The following is an 18,488-nucleotide window of genomic DNA, read 5'->3' on the forward strand; positions in this document are numbered from 1 at the left end:
ATCTTGCCATTTGCAACCATGTGGATGGAGTTAGAATGTAATATGCTAAGCAAAATAAGTCAATCAGAGAAAGAAAAATACCTAATGATTTCACTCCTATGTGGAATCTAAGAAACAAAACAGATGAACACATGGAAAGGGAGGAAGAGATGAGAGGAAAACAAACCACAAGAGACTCTTGACAATAGAAAACAAACTAAGGATTGATGACGGGAGGTAGGTGACAGAAGGGCTAGATGGGTGATAAAAGTACTAAAAAGGGAACTTGAGATGAGCACTGAGTGTTATATGTAAGTGATGAATCACTGAATTCTACTCCAGAAACCAATATCACACTGTATGTTAACTAAAATTAAAAAACAAAAACAGTGAATGGAGATCCCAAGATAATAAATGTATACCAGGCAGAGAGGGCAACTTGTCCAGACTGGAGTAAGTAAAAAGGCTCCAGAACCCCTTTTGTAGAAAAATAAAATTAGGAGAATAATTGATGTGAAGATTTAAAAGGAGATGTAGACAAATAATAGAGAATTTATAGGAGCTGAATTATAAAGCAAATAATAAACAATGAAAAAAAGGACAACTGTGAACTCTAAGGAAAACAAAAAGGTACACAGGAAAAGAAAAGTAATCAATTAAATACAAACCTCAGCCATACAAAGCAAGGAAGCTTAAAATAAACCGTGGTCATTGATAATAAGAAATTTGAAAAATGAGTTCCCCATAGTTAAACAGAACTACATTGAGAAGACAGGAGGATAAGAAAGAAAATGAGCTAAATCTTTATCTTTCACAGAGATATGTTGCTAGATAATATCCCAAACTCAAAAATTAAGAAGCAGTAAATTAAAGTAAAAGTAGGGGCACCTGGGTGGCTCAGTCGATTAAGCATCCGACTTTGGCTCAGGTCACGATCTCACAGTTCATGAGTTTGAGTCCCACATCGGGCTCTTTGCTGACAGCTCAGAGCCTGGAGCTGCTTCAGATCTTGTGTCTCCCTTTCTCTCTTTGCCCCTCCCCTGCACATGCTCTGTCTCTTTCTCTCTCAATAATAAATATTTTTTTTAAAAAAAAGAGGTAAAAGTAAATATTAAGAAAGTAAGTTAAAAGCAAGATTTCTCAAGCTTAGCACCACTGCCATTTTGGGTAGGTGAGTGTTTATAGTGGGAGGCTGGCCCAGCACTGCAGAATGTTGAGCAGCAACATCTACACATGAGATGCCTACAGAAGTCCTCCCTCCCACCTAGCTGTGACAATCAAACAAATCTCCAGATATTACCAAATGTTTGCCAGGAGGCAGAAATGCCCTGGTTGAGAACCACTGGTTAAAAGTTGTTATAATATCTTGGAAAGGAGAAATGGAAGGGGGGGGAAGAGAGTAGCTGGAGATTGCAGTTTTTCTTCATAAACTGTATAGAGCAAATGGATGATTAAATATGAAAAAAATACATATCTGGATGTGTACATGTGAGTATATTCTTGACACAGTTGACTATACAAAAACTAAAACCTACAGCAAAAACAAAACAGTAGCACAAGTGAGATATCACATTTCACAACCACTGCAATGGTTATACTTCAAGAGATGGACGCTGCTTGTGGGAATGTAAAATAGTACACTTATTCTAGAACACACCATGAGAGCTCCTTAAAAAGTTAAGCATTAAATTATCATATGACCTAACCATCTGCTCCTAGGTATATATCCCAAAGAAACGAACACATATGTTCATACAAAAACTTATAAATAAATGTTCACAGCAGTATTATTCAGAAATAGCCCCAAAGTGGAAATAACCCAAATGTCCATCAACTGATGAATGGATAAATAAAATGTGTATCAAAATAATGGAAAATTACTCGTATACAAAGGAAGGAAGTACTAATACACATTACCACATAAGTGAATCTTAAAAATGTGCTAAGAAGTCAGACACAAGGCCACACATTGCATAAGTCCATTTACACAAAATGTCTAGAATAGACAGAAATCTACAGATGGTAAAGTAAAATTTGTTGTGGCCAGAGACTGGAGGGAAGGAAAGGGGGGTGGTTCTTTTTGGTGTGATAAAAATGTTCTGGATTGATTGATTTATAAATGTTTTATTATTTATTTTGGGGGGGGGAAGGAGAGAAAGAGAGAGAGGGAGACACAGAATCCAAAGCAGGCTCCAAGCTCTGAGCTGTCAGCACAGAGCCTGATGCGGGGCTCAAACTCACAAGCTGTGAGATAACGACCTAAGCTAAAGCTGGATGCCCAACCAACTGAGCCACTCAGGTGCCTCAAAATATCCTGGAATTAAACAGTAGTTGCACAATCTTATAAATATACTAAAAATCAATGAATTGTACACTTTAAAGGGTGTGAATTTAATTTATGTGAATTATATCTCAATTAAATTTTAAAATTAATAATTAACTGAAAATGTGCAAGGTGTAAAACAGTGCAGTTTTCTTAAAAAACTCAAATCACTAGGAAAAGAAATATACAGTTCAATATGAAGAATGGAAACAGGACATGAATAGGCATTTCACAAGTCAGGAAAAATAATTAATGAATTAATATATTAAAAGAGTTTATGCCCAATCATAATTAAGGGAATGCCAAATAAAACAATGTAACATCAATTTTCTTCCCCCTGAGATCTCCAGTCCATCAGTTTTGTTTTGTTTTTACAAATAGTTTATTGTCAAGTTGGTTTCCATATAACACCCAGTGCTCATCCCCACAAGTGCCCCTCTCCGTGCCCATCCCCGCCCCCCACATCCATCAGTCCTCAGTTTTTGTCAGCATTCAAGAGTCNCATCAATTTTTAATGATCATTTGGCAAAGATTAAAAAATTTGAAAATGCCCAGTATTGGGGATTAGTAAGAGGAAACAGGCCTTCTCAAACTACTGGTAGGATATTGTTGGTGCAGTTGTTCAGGGAGAGGGTAATTTGGAAATACCTACTCAAAGTGAAAAAGGAGACATTCTTTAGCTTTGCAATTTCACCACTAGGAATTTACCTTACAGATAACTTTGGTGCACCTACGTACCAAATATAGATACAAAAACAAAACAAAACTGGTTTCCTTACAATATTGTTTATAATAGCAAAAAACGGAACAATCTAAATTTCAGTCAATATTAAGACTGGCTAAAAACTGACGGTGTGTGTGTGTGTGTAGTACTAAGTCATTAAAGAAGAATATGGAGCTATCTCTATATGCAGTCTAAGATTTATTCCTTTTTTTTTTTTTTGAAAAGGCCACACACAGCACAGAGCCCAACACAGGGCTTGAACTCACAACCCTGAGATCAAGACCTGATCAAGAGTTGAATACTTAACCGAGTGAGCTACCCAGGCACCCCTAAGATTTATTTTTAAATGGAAAAAAGTTGCAGAACAATATGTACAACTGAGCCCAGTGTATACAGGCCTACATGTGTTTAAGGTTGAATATATGCTTTTGCATGCATTACAATATTCTGAAAGGACAAACATACAAAACAGCTAACATTTTAACTACTGAGCGTAGAAATGGAGGTTAGAGGGAAGAAGACACATACTACTCTCTTTGTATTCCCATTTATTTTCATCTACTTATATCCTGTTCTATTTAAAATTTACTACAAGTATATGTTATCCTTTTAAAAATTAGACTTATAAAACAAAAAAGGAACCAGGCAACCAGATTTTTATGCAAATCAGTCTGCAGACTATATTATGAACCACTCTTTTAACATAAATTTAATATTATGAAATGACTGGAGTAAACCAACATAACTAGAAAAAAAAATTAAGCTGTTACTTTAAGTTGGGATAAGTCTTTCCCCATGTTACACAGAATCCTGCTGGCTAATAAAGAATGATCACTAAAGCTGAATTCCAAAACAATGTGTTAGGATGCAAGGAAACCCAAAGCATTTTCTATCATATATGTAATATTGGAAAGATCCAAAGAAAGAACCAGAATTCTAATCAGAGCACTAATCAGAGGTAAATGACTATAGAAATTTGCTTGATTTTACATTCCCTCCATAACTTGACTGTTATAACCAACAAGATAAGAGTACATAAACATAAAATATTATACAGCAAATGACAATATCACTAACATTCAGTATGTGCCAGGCACATGTGCTAAGCATGCCAGGCACTGTGCTAAGTAAGCATCACCTCACTTATTCCTCACAACAATCATGTATGTTAATATGAAGTAAGGAATTTGGCCCAAGGAGATGTCTGGTCTTTGCCCCCAGCTTCTGGGAAGTAACCCATGTCATACCTGGCAGCTTTTTTTCAGGTAGGGGGCTGGTGACACAGAAACATAAAATAATACTGAAATTTGAAACATCCAGAATATCTTGGGTGATGTAAGAAAAACATGAGCAGTACCAGAAGAATCCCATAATAAAATGTAAATGGTACGTGCTGAAAAGTGCTACTGGAGAATACAAAAAGGTGCTTACTCATCAACAGGTAACCTCTTTTTTCCCTAGTTAACTTTGGCACTACCTGGTAAGATGCTAGATAGATTCTTCTGTCACCTGGACACAGAGTAATGGTCACTCATTGACCAACAAAGAGCTGTTTAACTTATGAATGGCAATTCTTTTTTTTTTTTAATTTTTAATGTATGTTTATTTTGACATAGTCATGTTATCTGTGTTATCTCTCACATTATCACAAGGGAAGCCTCCAGACACTTGGAGACCTTGAAAGTCCCTCTAAAAGCAGCCCCAAAGACAATAAGGAACTGGACACAAATTCTCTCTAGGACCAGTGTTTCAGGTGTATGATATAGTGATTCAACAGTTGCATATATTACTCAGTGCTCATCACGGCCTGAAGCCATAGGACACTGAACAGCAGGAGTTTGGAAGGAAAAGAGACTGAGTCCACTGAGAAGACAACCTTGTAAGTGTGTGAGTGCAAACTGGGGAAGATAAAAACAGGCCGGGACCAGAGACATGGGAGGAGGAGAGGGGTCCCCCTTAGCGGGGAGCCCCAGAGAGTCAAAGGGAAAAGAGCGAGCAGCTGAAACTGCTCATAGAACTGTCCCAGGAGAAGAAAAAACCCTCAGCTCTGGATGGAGGGTGATCCTGTTTCTGGGTGTGGTGCTGACTTTGGGCTGGGTGCCCTGGCCCCAGGCAGCGCCAGGAGAAAGTGCTCCACTGCTCTCCCAGCTGGATCCCTGGCTGGGAAGGACCTGGCCTGCGGGTTTATATTTTGGGCGGTATCAATAAAGCACTGGACTAAGACCTGGAAATGAGGAGAGGCTTGGGACATAGAACACGGCCCACCTTGGCTATGCCCGAAGCACAGGGAGATCGGACCCAAAAGAGTGATTTGCAACACTTGGTTCCAGAAGGGACTGGGGCACCGCCATTTTTCTCCCCACAACCACCAGGGCAAGACCTCAGGGAGCTGCTGCAGGCCAAAGTGGAGGCTAAGCCCTGCCTACACCAAACCACGCCCATCCCCACTACAGAACTTTTTTTTTTTTTTTTTTTTTTAACTGGAACCCAGGGCAAGACCAACATGGATGCACTGCCGTGATTAACTCTAGATCAATTCTTTCTATTCAGATATATATTCCCTTGTCTCATTCATATTCCTCCCCTCTGCTGGACTGGGCACTCTGGTCACTGGTTTGCTTAGTCACATTTAATTCATTCTCTAGAAGTATATTCTATACCTCCACTGCTACCTTTCCCTCTCTCTCTGGAGTAATCAGACTAGTTTCTCTGAGTAACATTATCTTCGTTTCTTTCTCCTCACCTCCTACCATATCCTCCTCTTTCTCTCTCTGAATTAAGCCTCTTAGTCTCTCTGCCTGGTCCTTGTCCAATTTCGCTTTCTCCCTGCCCTGTCATTTCTCTCTTTGTATATGCTCTTCTGTCAGCACTGCATACACCCTGCTCTTTATTTGCAGTTGGGAATTCTGGTTTTATGCTTTTACACTGTCCTTTGTCTTTTGGTTTTTTCTTCTTTTTTTCTTTTGCTTTTTCCCTTTCGGTTTGCTTATTTGTTGGATTTGTCTGTGTGTTTGCATACTTTTGTTCCCTGTGTGCCTTTGTTCCCTGTGTGTCTGTCTGTTTTCTTTTCCAGGGCTACCTTAAGAAACAAGCCAAAGTACACATGCTGGAGAGTCCCAAATACCAATACGAGTAGGGAAACAAAATAACTGAAGTCTTAACAAGAGAGACCAAGAGACACCATTCAAAGAACACTTCCTGAACGGACAGGCCCTGGACAGTCAATGAGCCTTCTTTAATATAGTAGTACTCACAGGTGCAAAGCACATGACAAGCTTTTAAAACTAACAAGACACAGAAAGCTAGCCAAAATTACATAACTGAAGAACTCTCCTCTAAAGAAATTCCAGGAAGAAATGACAGCTAAAGAACTGCTCAAAACAAATAAAAGCAACATAACTGAACAAGAATTGAGAACCACAGTCATAAAATTAATTGCTGGGCTTGAAAAAGGCATGGGAGACATCAGAGAAACTATTGCTACAAAGACTATGGAGCTTAAAAATAGTTGTGATGAATTAAAAAATGCTATAAATGAGGTGCATAATAAAATGGAGGCATCCAATGTACGACTGAAAAGGCAGAGAGAATAGGTGAATTAGAAGACACAATTATAGGAAAAGAGGAAGTCAAGAAAAAGAGAGATAAACTGATGCAGGAACACAAAAGGAGAATTCAAGAGCTGAGTGATACAATCAAACAGAACATTATCCTTATAATAGGAATTCCAAAAGAGGAAGAGGGACGAAAAGGCGCTGAAGGAGTCCTTGAACAAATTATAGCAGAGAACTTCCCCAACCTGGGGAGGGAAGTAGACAATGAAATCCAAGAGGCACAGAGAACTCTCCTCAGACATAACTTGACTCAATCTTCTGCACGACATATCATAGTAAAACTGGCAAAATATAAGGATAAAGAGAGAATTTTGAAAGCAGTTAGGGATAAAAGGGCCCTAACATACAAAGGGAAACCTATCAGAGTGGTGACAGACCTATCTCCTGAAACTTGACAGGCCAGAAAGGAACAGCAGGAAATTTTCAATGTGATGAACAGAAAAAATAGGCAGCCAAGAATCCTTTATCCAGCAAGCCTGCCATTCAGAATAGGAGAGACAAAAGTCTTTACAAATAAACAAAAATTGAAAGAATTTGTCACCACTAAACCAGCCCTACAAGAAATCCTGAGGGGGACGCTATGAGGGAAATGTTGCAAGGAACGCAAGATACCAGAGACACCATCATGAGCATGAATTCCACAAAAGACACAATGACTCTAAACCCGTATATTTCAATAATAACACTGAATGTAAATGGGCTGAATGCTCCAATCAAAAGACATAGGGTGGCAAAATGGATAAAAAAACAAAATCCATCTACTTGCTGTCTACAAGAAACTCATTTTAGACCTGAGGACACCTTTAGATCGAAAGTGAGGNAGAAAATGAAAATGAAAATCCAACAATCCACACTCTATGGGATGCGGCACAGGCAGTCCTAAGAGGAAAGTACATTGCACTCCAGGACTATTTCAAGAAAATAGAAAAAGCGCAAATAAAAAATCTAACAGTGCACCTAAAGGAACTAGAGGGAGAGAAACAAGAGTACCCCAAACCCAGTAGAAGAAGAGAAATAATAAAAATCAGGGCAGAAATAAGCAATATAGAATCCAAAGGAAAAAAAAACAGTGGGGACAGATCAATGAAACTGAGTTGGTTTTTTGAAAAAATAAACAAAATTGACAAACTTCTAGCCAGGCTTCTCAAGAAGAAAAGAGAGAGCACCCGAATAGACAAAATCATGAATGAAAATGGATTTACTACATCCAATCCCTCAGAAATACAAGCAATTATCAGGGAATACTATGAAAAGTTATATGCCAACAAACTGGACAGATTATAAGAAATAGACAATTTCCTAAACACACACACACTACCAAAATTCACATGGGAAGAGATAAAATATCAGAACAGACCCATACCTAGTGAAGAAAATGAATCAACTATCAAAAATCTCCCAACAAATAAGAGCCCTGGGCCTTATGGCCTCCCTGGGGAATTCTACCAGACATTTAAATCAGAGTTAATACCCATTCTTCTCAAGCTATTCCAAAAAATAGAAATCGAAGAAAAACTTCCAGATTCATTCTATGAAGCCAGCATCACTTTGATTCCCAAGCCAGACAGAGACCTAGCAAAAAAGAGAACTACAGACCAATATCCTTGATGAATACAGATGCAAAAATCCTCAACAAGATACTTGCAAGTCGAATCCAACAGCACATAAAAAGAATTATCCACTGTGATCAAGTGGGACTCATACCTGGGTTACAGGGCTGGTTCAATATTCGCAAATCAATCAATATGATACATCACATTAACAAAAGAAAAGATAAAAACCATATGATCCTGTCAACAGATGCAGAAAAAGTATGTGACAAAATATAGCATCCCTTCTTCATAAAGACCCTCGAGAAAGTCGGGATAGAAGGAACTTACTTAAACATCATAAAATCCATCTATGAGAAGCCCTCAGCTAACATCATCCTCAATGGGGAAAAATCGAAAGCTTTCCCCCTGAGACCAGGAACACGACAGGGATGTCCACTCTCACCACTGTTGTTTAACATAGTGCTGGAAGTCCTAGCATCAGCCATCAGACAACAAAAGGAAATAGAAGGCATCAGAGTTGGCAAAGAAGTCAAACTGTCACTCATTGTAGACATGATACTCTACATAGAAAACCTGACAGACTCCACCAGAAGCCTACTAGAACTGATCCAAGAATTCAGCAAAGTTACAGGGTAAAAAATCAACGTACAGAAATCGGCTGCCTTTTTATACACCAATAGTGAAGCAACAGAAAGACATATCAAGAAACTGATCCCATTCACAATTGCACAAAAAACCATAAAATATCTAGGAATAAACCTAACCAAAGATGTAAAAGATCTGTGTGATAAAAAGTATAGAAAACTTATGAAGGAAATTGAAGAAGACACAAAGAAATGGAAAAACATTCCATGCTCATGGATTGGAAGAATAAATATAGTTAAAATGTCATTACTACCCAAAGCAATCTACACCTTTAATGGAATCCCAATCAAAATTACACCGGCATTCTTCTCAAAGCTAGAACAAACTATCCTAAAATTTGCATGAAACCACAAAAGACCCCAAATAGCCAAAGTAATATTGAAGAAGAAAACCAAAACGGGAGGCATCACCATCCCAAACTTTATACTCTACTACAAAGCTGTCATCATCAAGACAGTATGGTATTGGCACAAAAACAGACACATTGACCAATGGAATAGAATAGAGAACTCAGAATTGGACCCACAGATGTATGGCCAATTAATCTTTGACAATGCAGGAAAAAGTATCCAATGGAAAAACGAGAGCCTCTTTAACAGATGGTGCTGGCCGACTTGGACAACAACATGCAAAAGAATAAAACTAGATCACTTTCTCACACCATACACAAAAATAAACTTAAAANCAGGGCTGATGGAGGTGGGTGAGAAGGGAAGGGGGGTGATGGGCATGGAGGAGAGCACTTGTTGGGATGACCGCTGGGTGTTATATGGAAACCAATTTGACAATAAACTATGAAGGGAAAAAAACAAAAATAAACATTTAAAAATTTTTTTTTAAAATTTGTTTATATTTGAGAGAGACAGAGATAGAGCACTAACAGGGGAGGGGCAGAGACAGAGAGGGAGACAGAATCTGAAACAGGCTCCAGGCTCTGAGCTGTCAGCACAGAGTTCGACATGGGGCTTGAACTTGGGAACAGTGAGATCACAACCTGAGCCGAAGTCAGGCACTTAACCGAATGAGCTGCCTAGGTGCCCCTATGGATGGCAGTTCTAAGATGAATGGACTACAATTTGTTTGGAAGGCTGCCACTGTGACTGAAGAAGGTTAAAAACAAATCAGGTTGGTAGGTGGATTTAACTGAATGCTATTTGCCACTGTGAGTTTTTTACCAGCTCAATGGTAGTGGCCAATGGCTTCACCCCATGGTCAGGCCAAAAGCAAGGGAAAACTGGCCTCTTAAAGGGGTGACTGTGGAGTCTCTGGGTGGCTCAGTCGGTTAAGTGTCCAACTCTCGATTTTGCCTCAGGTCATGATTTCACGGTTCATGGGTTTGAGCCCTGTATCAGGGTCTGCACTGAAACAGTAGAGCCTGCTTGGCATTCTCTCTCCCCCTTCTTTCTGCTCTTCCCCTGCTCTCTTTCTCAAAACAAATAATTAATCATTAAAAAAATAAAATAGGGGCGCCTGGGTGGCTCAGTTGGTTGAGCGTCTGACTTTGGCTCAGGTCATGATCTCGTGGTTCATGGGTTAAAGCCCCGGGTTGGGCTCTGTGCTGAAATCTAGCTCAGAGCCTGGGGCCTGCTTCAGATTCTGTGTCTCCCTCTCTCTCTGACCCTCCCCTCCTCACAGTGTCTCTCTATCTCTCAGAAATAAATAAAAACATTAAAAAAATTTTTTTAATATAATAAATAAAAAAATAAAATAAAGGGGTTCTGTAAAGGGAATAACCCTACAGAAATCACGATGGGTATTTGAGGAATGCATTAAAGGAGGATTTTGTCAATACCTAGCAGGGAAATCAGAAGGCAACTGGTATCAAGGAGTAGATATCCCAGTGTGCTTGCTTGAAGTGACTAGCTGTGCCCACCAAATTGGTGGACATGGTAGCAATGCAGTAACGCAGAAAGGAGCTGAATTTAGAAATATTCTTTTTACAGGCTGAAGTAAAAAATGCCAATAAAAACTGTTCTGTTTGCTGACAAGAGAGACACAGATTTCAGATGGTTATGGAGTACATTACCCTGGGTAAGGCCCTATATATAGCTGACAGTTATAGGCCCTACGGCCTCAAATTGGTTCTGACAGGAATAAACACTTACTCTGCCCTAAACTTTGCTTACCTGATGGTAGGTCAAATCTTCAGAGTACTATAAAAGGACCAGAACAGAAGACATTGCACCAACTTGGACTGCTGAGTCACATTTTTTCAGAGCAATGAACACACTTTACAGCCCGTAAGGTGTGGAGAGTGGGTAAGGAGATATCCATAGCTTAATTGTTTGATAGAGAAGTGGAACAAGTAATTAAAACATTTGTCATCTAAAATGGGATGGGGAAAGGGGATAAGAATGAAGCAAGAAGGGCAGGTTTACACAGGAGGGTCACTACTAGACAGAATTCTCTGCTTTTCTGGGGGTGTGGCAAGCAGGAGGACATTGTTGGTAAGACTACGCAACTCTTCAGAACATGGTGGTATAACTATACTTCTTTCTTCCCCACATCACTTCAACTTTTCTTTTTCTACCTAAAGCACTGGTCTCGGAGCAGGGTTGCAAGTGCAGGTGCCAGAAGCAGAGGATTTCTAAGCAAGAAACTGTAATTGTATCTTTAAAATTCCCAACAGCCTGATGGGGTGGGTTGTGCCATCGTATCATATGGCAAAACTGGGTTGACACTGAGTACAGATGTATCACCTGGTGTCGAGAGCCCACTAGTTCTGTCGCTAGGTAAATCTACCTATATGGATGGGAGAGGATGGAGAGAAGCCACATGCTAGGCTAGTATTGCTGCCAGCAATCTGGACCAGCACAGTGGCCAAACATAACATCCCTTCCAAAGGCAGAAAAGTCTGTGTACAAATGGAGACAAGTCAGAATGTTTAGCTGAGATAAAGTGATTAATAAATGGATTATGCAATGAGGGAAATTCAATTATTACACTGCCACCATGAGAGGTTAACAGCAAGAGACAATACTGTCTCTTGGTACATCAGATTCTTGAAAGGGTGACACCATATGTTGGTGAGACTACACCTGATTTTAGAACCTGACAAAGTCAAACAAAAGCCTGCAGATGTGAGTGGCATTGTTCTGGGAGACATTTTAGTAATATATGATGACGAACTGCAGTAATAGTTAATGATTAAGATTCTAGTAATATGTCAGTATCTTTGCCTCTTATTTTTCAGGTCACATCCACTGCCATTCTGTGATATGGTGTAACACTGGCATGGTTAGTAAGGTTATAATACTAATACTAATGTATTGGTAAATTAAGTTAAAGCCTCCTTAAGATGAACACTAGTAGAAAATGACTGGCCTGAGAGAAAAACTGGACTTAGCTAATCATCAGCTAATTTCTATAATCAATATTTCTGCTCAAGTTTATCGTAAGGTACAAAGAGCAGCAGATGGAGTAGAGTACAATAGAAAATATTCAAACTGGTACAAAAACATGAATATGTATGCAGTGGCTTTACAGAACAAATCAGAGTTTCTTCAAATGTATCCCTAATTTACACTGGCTCCTCAAATGTTGGGCACATTCATAATAATCACATTGCTATCTCTGCCTGTCATATAAATGTGTCTGTCATATGTATACCCAGATAAACATGACTGTTTTTGTTTAAAAGAGACTTGGCCAAAGGCCAAGGCCTAGTCTGTACAGTAAAGAATTTGGCCTTGCTCAAAGAAATCTGGCCTTTGCCTCCCTGCTAGGAAGCAACCTATGTCATACCTGACAGCAGTGTTTCTGTTTAGGGTGGGGACTGGCAATAATAGAAACAACAACAATCATGTGATTTAGGGTGAGGCTTTGGGTCACACAGCTTCAACCAACCTGGAGGCTGAGATCAACCATGTGAGCAAATAAATCTAACCAGTCATATCTAAAATAATGGACCCCAGTGAAAGTCTGGACATTGAACTTGACTCTATCCTATCACACTGGATATCCTCCCACATCTCCTGATGCTGGGAGAGGAGGAATGCATCTTGACTCCATGGGTGAGGACAACAGGAGCTTTGCATCTCGAACCCTCTTGATTCTATTCTATGCATCTCTCCCTTTGATTGATTTTAATCTGTATCCTTTTCTTGTAACAAACCTTAACTGTGAATAAAACAGTTTCATTCAGCGAATTCTGAGTCCTTCTAGTGAGTTATCAAATCTAAGAGTAGTTATGGGAAACCCCCCTCCCCCAAACTTGCAGTTAGTGTCAGAAGTAAAGGAAGTCTTGGGGACTATGCATTCAGTTTGTCTAACTTCAGGAAGATAGGTACTCTATAAACCCATTCTGCAATGAAGAAAGCACGGTGCAGAAAGTAAATAAACTGCCTGAAAAGGAGAGCTTCTAACATGTAGTGCTAGAACACAAATCTTAGTTTGGCTGACTTTATGCCCACACTTTTAGTTTTACATTGCTTTATACAAGATGACCATACACAGTACCATGCATTAGATGGATAGGTATTTCACTACTATAATGTATTTTACTAGTATGACATTTTAAACCTTTTGCTTCTTCTTTCACCAACCTTGAACCAAAGTAATTATAGTTAACTATTAAGCATAAGTTAGAAATTATAACTATCTACAGTTTTGACCATTACCGGTTTTGTGCAGTGAATGTTTCCCTCTGAGGATGAAGATCACTATAAACAACCCTGATGAGATCATGCTGACACAATGCCCCTTCTGTCAAAGCCATGGATCCAATTGTTGAGGGCTACAAAAACAAGGTGAAGTATGAGACTGTGTCTCTAAAATGAAGTAAAAATCTATATCATATAAAGAGATTTAATTTTGTTTTAACAGAAGGCAGTTTAAGACCATTTCTCTTATTCAAAACCTTTTGCATTTTTCAATTACATACATTCTACAGCTGTAAAAATATACTGATTTATTTTTTGGAAGATTATGGAATGAACCTGTATTTAAGATATAGAATAATAAAAGTTGCCAGAGTGATGCCTGGGGCTCAGTCAGTTTTAAGTGTCTGACTCTGCTCATGTGCTCTCTCTCATGCTCTCTTTCTCTCTCTCTCACAAATACAAAACAAAACAAAAAAAGTTGCCTGAAAGACTAAAGGTTACAAATACATCAATTTTATTTAAAAATTTTTTTCAGATTCATCAATTTTAATTTCTTTGTATTCCAAAACACAAAGCAGCCTTGAGACTGCACATTTAAATTCATGTAGGTAGGTACTTGCATTAATCCCATTCTACAATGAAGAAATCAAGGTGCATGGATTAAATAAGTGATGGGAATTAAGTACACTTGTCACAATGAGCACTAGATGAAGTATGGAATTGTTGAATTCACTATACTGTACACCTGAAACTAATATAACACTGTATATTAACTGGAATTAATAAGTTAAAGCAAGGTAGACAGTTATAAACAATATTGAAGAATGTGATCAAATGTCTCTTTACTAGTGACATGATTGATTAAATGTTCCTAAAATTAGAAGCAGCCATTCATAAATGTTTCACTATCCTCCATTTTATTTCATAACATGATATGCAAAACTTAATTAAAATCTAATTAAGATTATATTCTCAGAAATATTCTAGGGTAAAACAAGTCTTGGCTAAATAAGAAGCATTCTATTTCCAATACAAAACAAAGTCCCACGGGAATTAATTAAGAAAATAAATAACTGCATGTAGCTATGTAACAAAAGGATACTGTTTAATGATAAGAAATGGAATATAATTTTTGGAATACTGGTAAAGTTCCTTTAAAAGCTTTCCTTACAACCTTTATACACAAAAGGCCACTGCAGACCTGAAGCTTGATTCACAGCATATATCCTTAAATAAAGCAGGTAGAAGGATTTCAGCTTAACAGAAGTCTTCTACCTATTATGATTATCAGGGTTCTCACATTGTTCAACCAAATAAATATAAGCAAACCTCAGAAGTGTACTGTTAATGTATAGATACAGTGCATCAACTACAGATTCCTTTAAATGGAAATAATTAATGTTAATATCCTTTCAAGTAACAGTTTTCTAAAAAATAATAAAAAATCAATCTAACATAGGTTTCTAATGAATATGGAAGACTTTAAAAAATTAAAGAATATTTTTAAAAATTCATAAAAGACTAATAAAAAAAGTGAAAATGATAGTGTTAGAAGAATGAAGAAGGAATAACAAGAACTAGAGGAAATTTTCCATTAATTATTTTCTGTGTCTCTTGATAACAGCTTAGCTTTACATCACTAACAAGCACCTACTTTTAAGAAGTAAATCAATAAAGATGTGTTAGCATTCATCTCTGGTGAAAAACTGACTTTGATCTCTTATTCAATATAATTTTTTTATAAAAACCTTTTTCATGTTTATTTTGAGAGGGAGAGAAAGAGAGAATCTCCAGCGGGCTCCGTGTAGTGTAGAGCCCAACACAGGACTAAATTTCACAAACTACAAGATCATGGCCTGAGTGGAAATCAAGAGTTGGGACACTTACCTGACTGAGCCACCCAGGCACCCTTCTTACTCAGAGTAATCTTAAATAATTCCACCTTTCCAATCTTACTTACCTCATGGTATATTGAAGGCTTGGATAAGGAAGGGATAGTAAAAGACAGAACTTTATTGTTTCCATCCTTATCAGCAATTTCCTGTATTTAAAAAATATACACAAAGATAAATAGTCACAGGGCTATATTATAAATAAAAATAATTTCTTAATTTACCAAAAATATCATTGACAACTGAGGAAGAGTTTTAGAAACAGCAACATATGACAAATATTCCTACCCTAGTGTATCTTTTCTAACCCATTAGCAAATTACACAGTTTAGTAGTTGAGCTACCCTCTAAGAGATATGCAGCACAAAACTATAACTAAATCAAATGCAATGTGACAGCAAGGACATGAAGCAGGCACACAAATCAATTTTCCCGTTAAATTTACAGAGAGATTACAAACGATTAAGTCTGAGTTAAACAGATTATATGTTTTAGCCAAGAAATATACTTTTTAAATAAGAAAAACACATTATTCTAACACAGAGTGAATCATGACTAAAAGAAATTGTCACAATTATTCAGCAAAAGGCTAATGACCCAATTTAAGCTACATATTAACAGAATGAATATTAGTTTAAGTGATTAAAAATAAATTCATATGTAGGTAATTTTTACTAAACTGCAAGAAAATTGTTTTATTTTTTTTTCTTTTTACTTTTTTTAAAATGTTTATTTATTTTTGGGAGACAGAGAGACAGTGTGGGGGGCAGGGGAGCAGAAACAGAGACAATCCAAAGCAGGATCCAGGTTCTGAGTTGACACGGGGCTTGAATCTACGAAATGTGGGTTCTTGACCTGGACTGAAGTTGGACTCTTAACTGACTGAGCCACCCAGGCACCTAAGAAAATTGTTCTCTTTTAAAAGCACTTTATCTTTCAATGAAAAGGACAACGGTGTCCTTTATTTCTATAGTCTCTGGTACCACCAGTGTTCTACAGTTACCAATAAAAATCTGCCTATAGAGGGGCGCCTGGGTGGCTTAGTCGGTAAAATTATATTTAAAAAAAAAAAAAATCAGCCAACATGCATTTATTGAGGGTCATCTATAACTGTGCCTAGTACTGGTAAATATTCAGAAGTAAAATAAATTGTTTTATTAAAAATTACTTTTGGGGGGCACTTGGGTGGCCCAGTCAGTTAAGCATCCGACTTCAGCTCAGGTCATGATCTCACAGTTTGTGGGTTCGAGCCCCGCGTCGGGCTCTGTGCTGACTGCCAGCTCAGAGCCTGGAGCCTGTTTCAGTCTGTGACTCCCTCTCTCTGACCCTCCCCTGCTCATGCTGTCTCTCTCTCTCTCTCCTAGAAATAAATAAAACATTAAAAAAAAAAAATCTACCTATAGACACTAGCAGATAGAGGGGTGAAATGCTCCTCCATTATCACTCCTTTCCTCTACTGCCTCATTTGGTCTATGTTTCTTTTACATATTAATTTTTTAAATTAATTTCTTTTACATATTAATTCACGTTAATATACATAATTAGCATAAAATTCTGAGAGAGAAGGCTATCCTCCTTAGTAGACCTAGAAGGAAGGTCAGAGAGGGACAGAGGGAGAGTTACACAAAAGGAAGAAACAACAATAATAACTATTGTCAACAAAACAAAAACCCAAAAGAATTTCTCTGTAGGGTTCATTTCTGAGTTTAATATGTCACAGGAGAGTACCAATTATATGTGAACATTGGCCATACCTCTTATTTTGACAGGGAAATGGGTTTAAAAATTCCTTGGAGAGATCATTTAACCGCTTTGTAGTCAAACTAGTTATTACCACATTCTAGCCATTATGCCTCAAAGAAAGTCGACAAGATATCTAATTTAAGTTTGGCAATAAAGCTTTATTTTTTATTCCTAAATTTCAAATTTAGCCAAGTAACTTTTATTTAAACTTGTGCATTCTTGAAGAAGGATGCAGAAGCAATTTGTTTAAGCTACAGGCAATATAAAACTCCCTCTGGGGCTATATGAAGCAAGGGAGAAGTTCTGAAAAGGGAAAGAGAAAAAAAGAGAAATAAATATATAAAAGAAACACTTTGCATTAAGAAAAATTGAAAGCCACAGAGAAGAGAGAACACAGACAGTAAGTGAATTAGAAGAAGACAGGAGCCTGGGTTACATTCTGATATATAATTGACCATTTATTTTGTAGTACACTATTTTTGAGATGCTAAATGATAATTAAACAATAGCACCAATAAGCACTGTCAAGAACTTAAGAGTATCCCACTTAAAAATACTTTACTTCATTTGTCCCACTACTGAATTTTATTACTTTAAACAAATGAGAAAAAAGATAGTTTAATTTCCAACATAATCGAAAATATTAAATTTAATTATTAAACTAACGTACATTTATTAAGTGCATATGCTAAGTTCTAGAGGAGAGAAATACGTGAAACAAGTTTCCTGCTTTAAAAGAAAAAACAATCAGGCAAGTTGGCAAAATAGAGAAATTTACACCTAGACCAGCTTTTCATGTAAACAAAAACCAAGTACTACTTGGTACTGCTACTACTATTAATGACATTTATTAAACACTCAGGCAGCATATGGATTCTCCTGTTTTGTTTTGTTTTTAAGATTTTATTTTTAAGCAATCTCTAAACACAATGTGGGGCTCAAACTTACAACTCCAAGATCAAGAGCTGCATGCTTTACCAAGTGAGACAGACAGGCACCCCTCTCCTAATTGTTTTTAATCCTATTAACAATGCTTTATTTCTGTTTTACAGATGAAGCAACTGAAGTCAAGATATTAAGCAACTTGCCCAAATTTAAAACAGAAAATAAATGGCAGGGCCTGGTTTTAAGCAAAATACAAAGGATTTCAAAGGCCATACTCCTTTCTTCAGATATGTGTTCCAGTGACAGAAATGTTTTCTAATGATTTTTTATGGGATGATACCTTAAGGACTGAGCATTGGTATAGAACATTTATTTACTGTGAAACTCAATGTTTTATGAGGTACTTTACCCTCGTTGAGATGACCACTGGGTGTTATATGTAAGTGATGAATCACCAAATTCTACTCTATGTGTTAATTAACTTGGATTTAAATTTAAAAATTAATATGGAAAAAACTAACTTTACTAC

The 18,488-nt window shown here is 37.5% G+C and overlaps 1 protein-coding gene across 6 annotated transcripts in view; it reads right to left on the reverse strand.

Annotated features, from left to right (window-relative positions):
- HYCC2 (hyccin PI4KA lipid kinase complex subunit 2) overlaps positions 1-18,488 on the reverse strand; it is a 97,640-nt gene that overhangs the window by 30,207 nt on the left and 48,945 nt on the right. For all 6 annotated transcript variants that reach the window (XM_077747643.1, XM_077747644.1, XM_077747645.1 and 3 more), the window contains 2 exons: positions 15,400-15,480; positions 13,458-13,573 (listed from right to left, as the gene is read on the reverse strand). In XM_077747643.1, coding sequence (XP_077603769.1) covers positions 13,458-13,573; positions 15,400-15,480 — 197 coding nt within the window. The remainder of the gene's footprint in view (positions 1-13,457; positions 13,574-15,399; positions 15,481-18,488) is intronic.

The sequence above is a fragment of the Crocuta crocuta genome, unplaced genomic scaffold (assembly GCF_008692635.1).
Source record: "Crocuta crocuta isolate KB4526 unplaced genomic scaffold, BGI_CrCroc_1.0 scaffold159, whole genome shotgun sequence".
NCBI classification, from domain to species: Eukaryota; Metazoa; Chordata; class Mammalia; order Carnivora; family Hyaenidae; genus Crocuta; species Crocuta crocuta.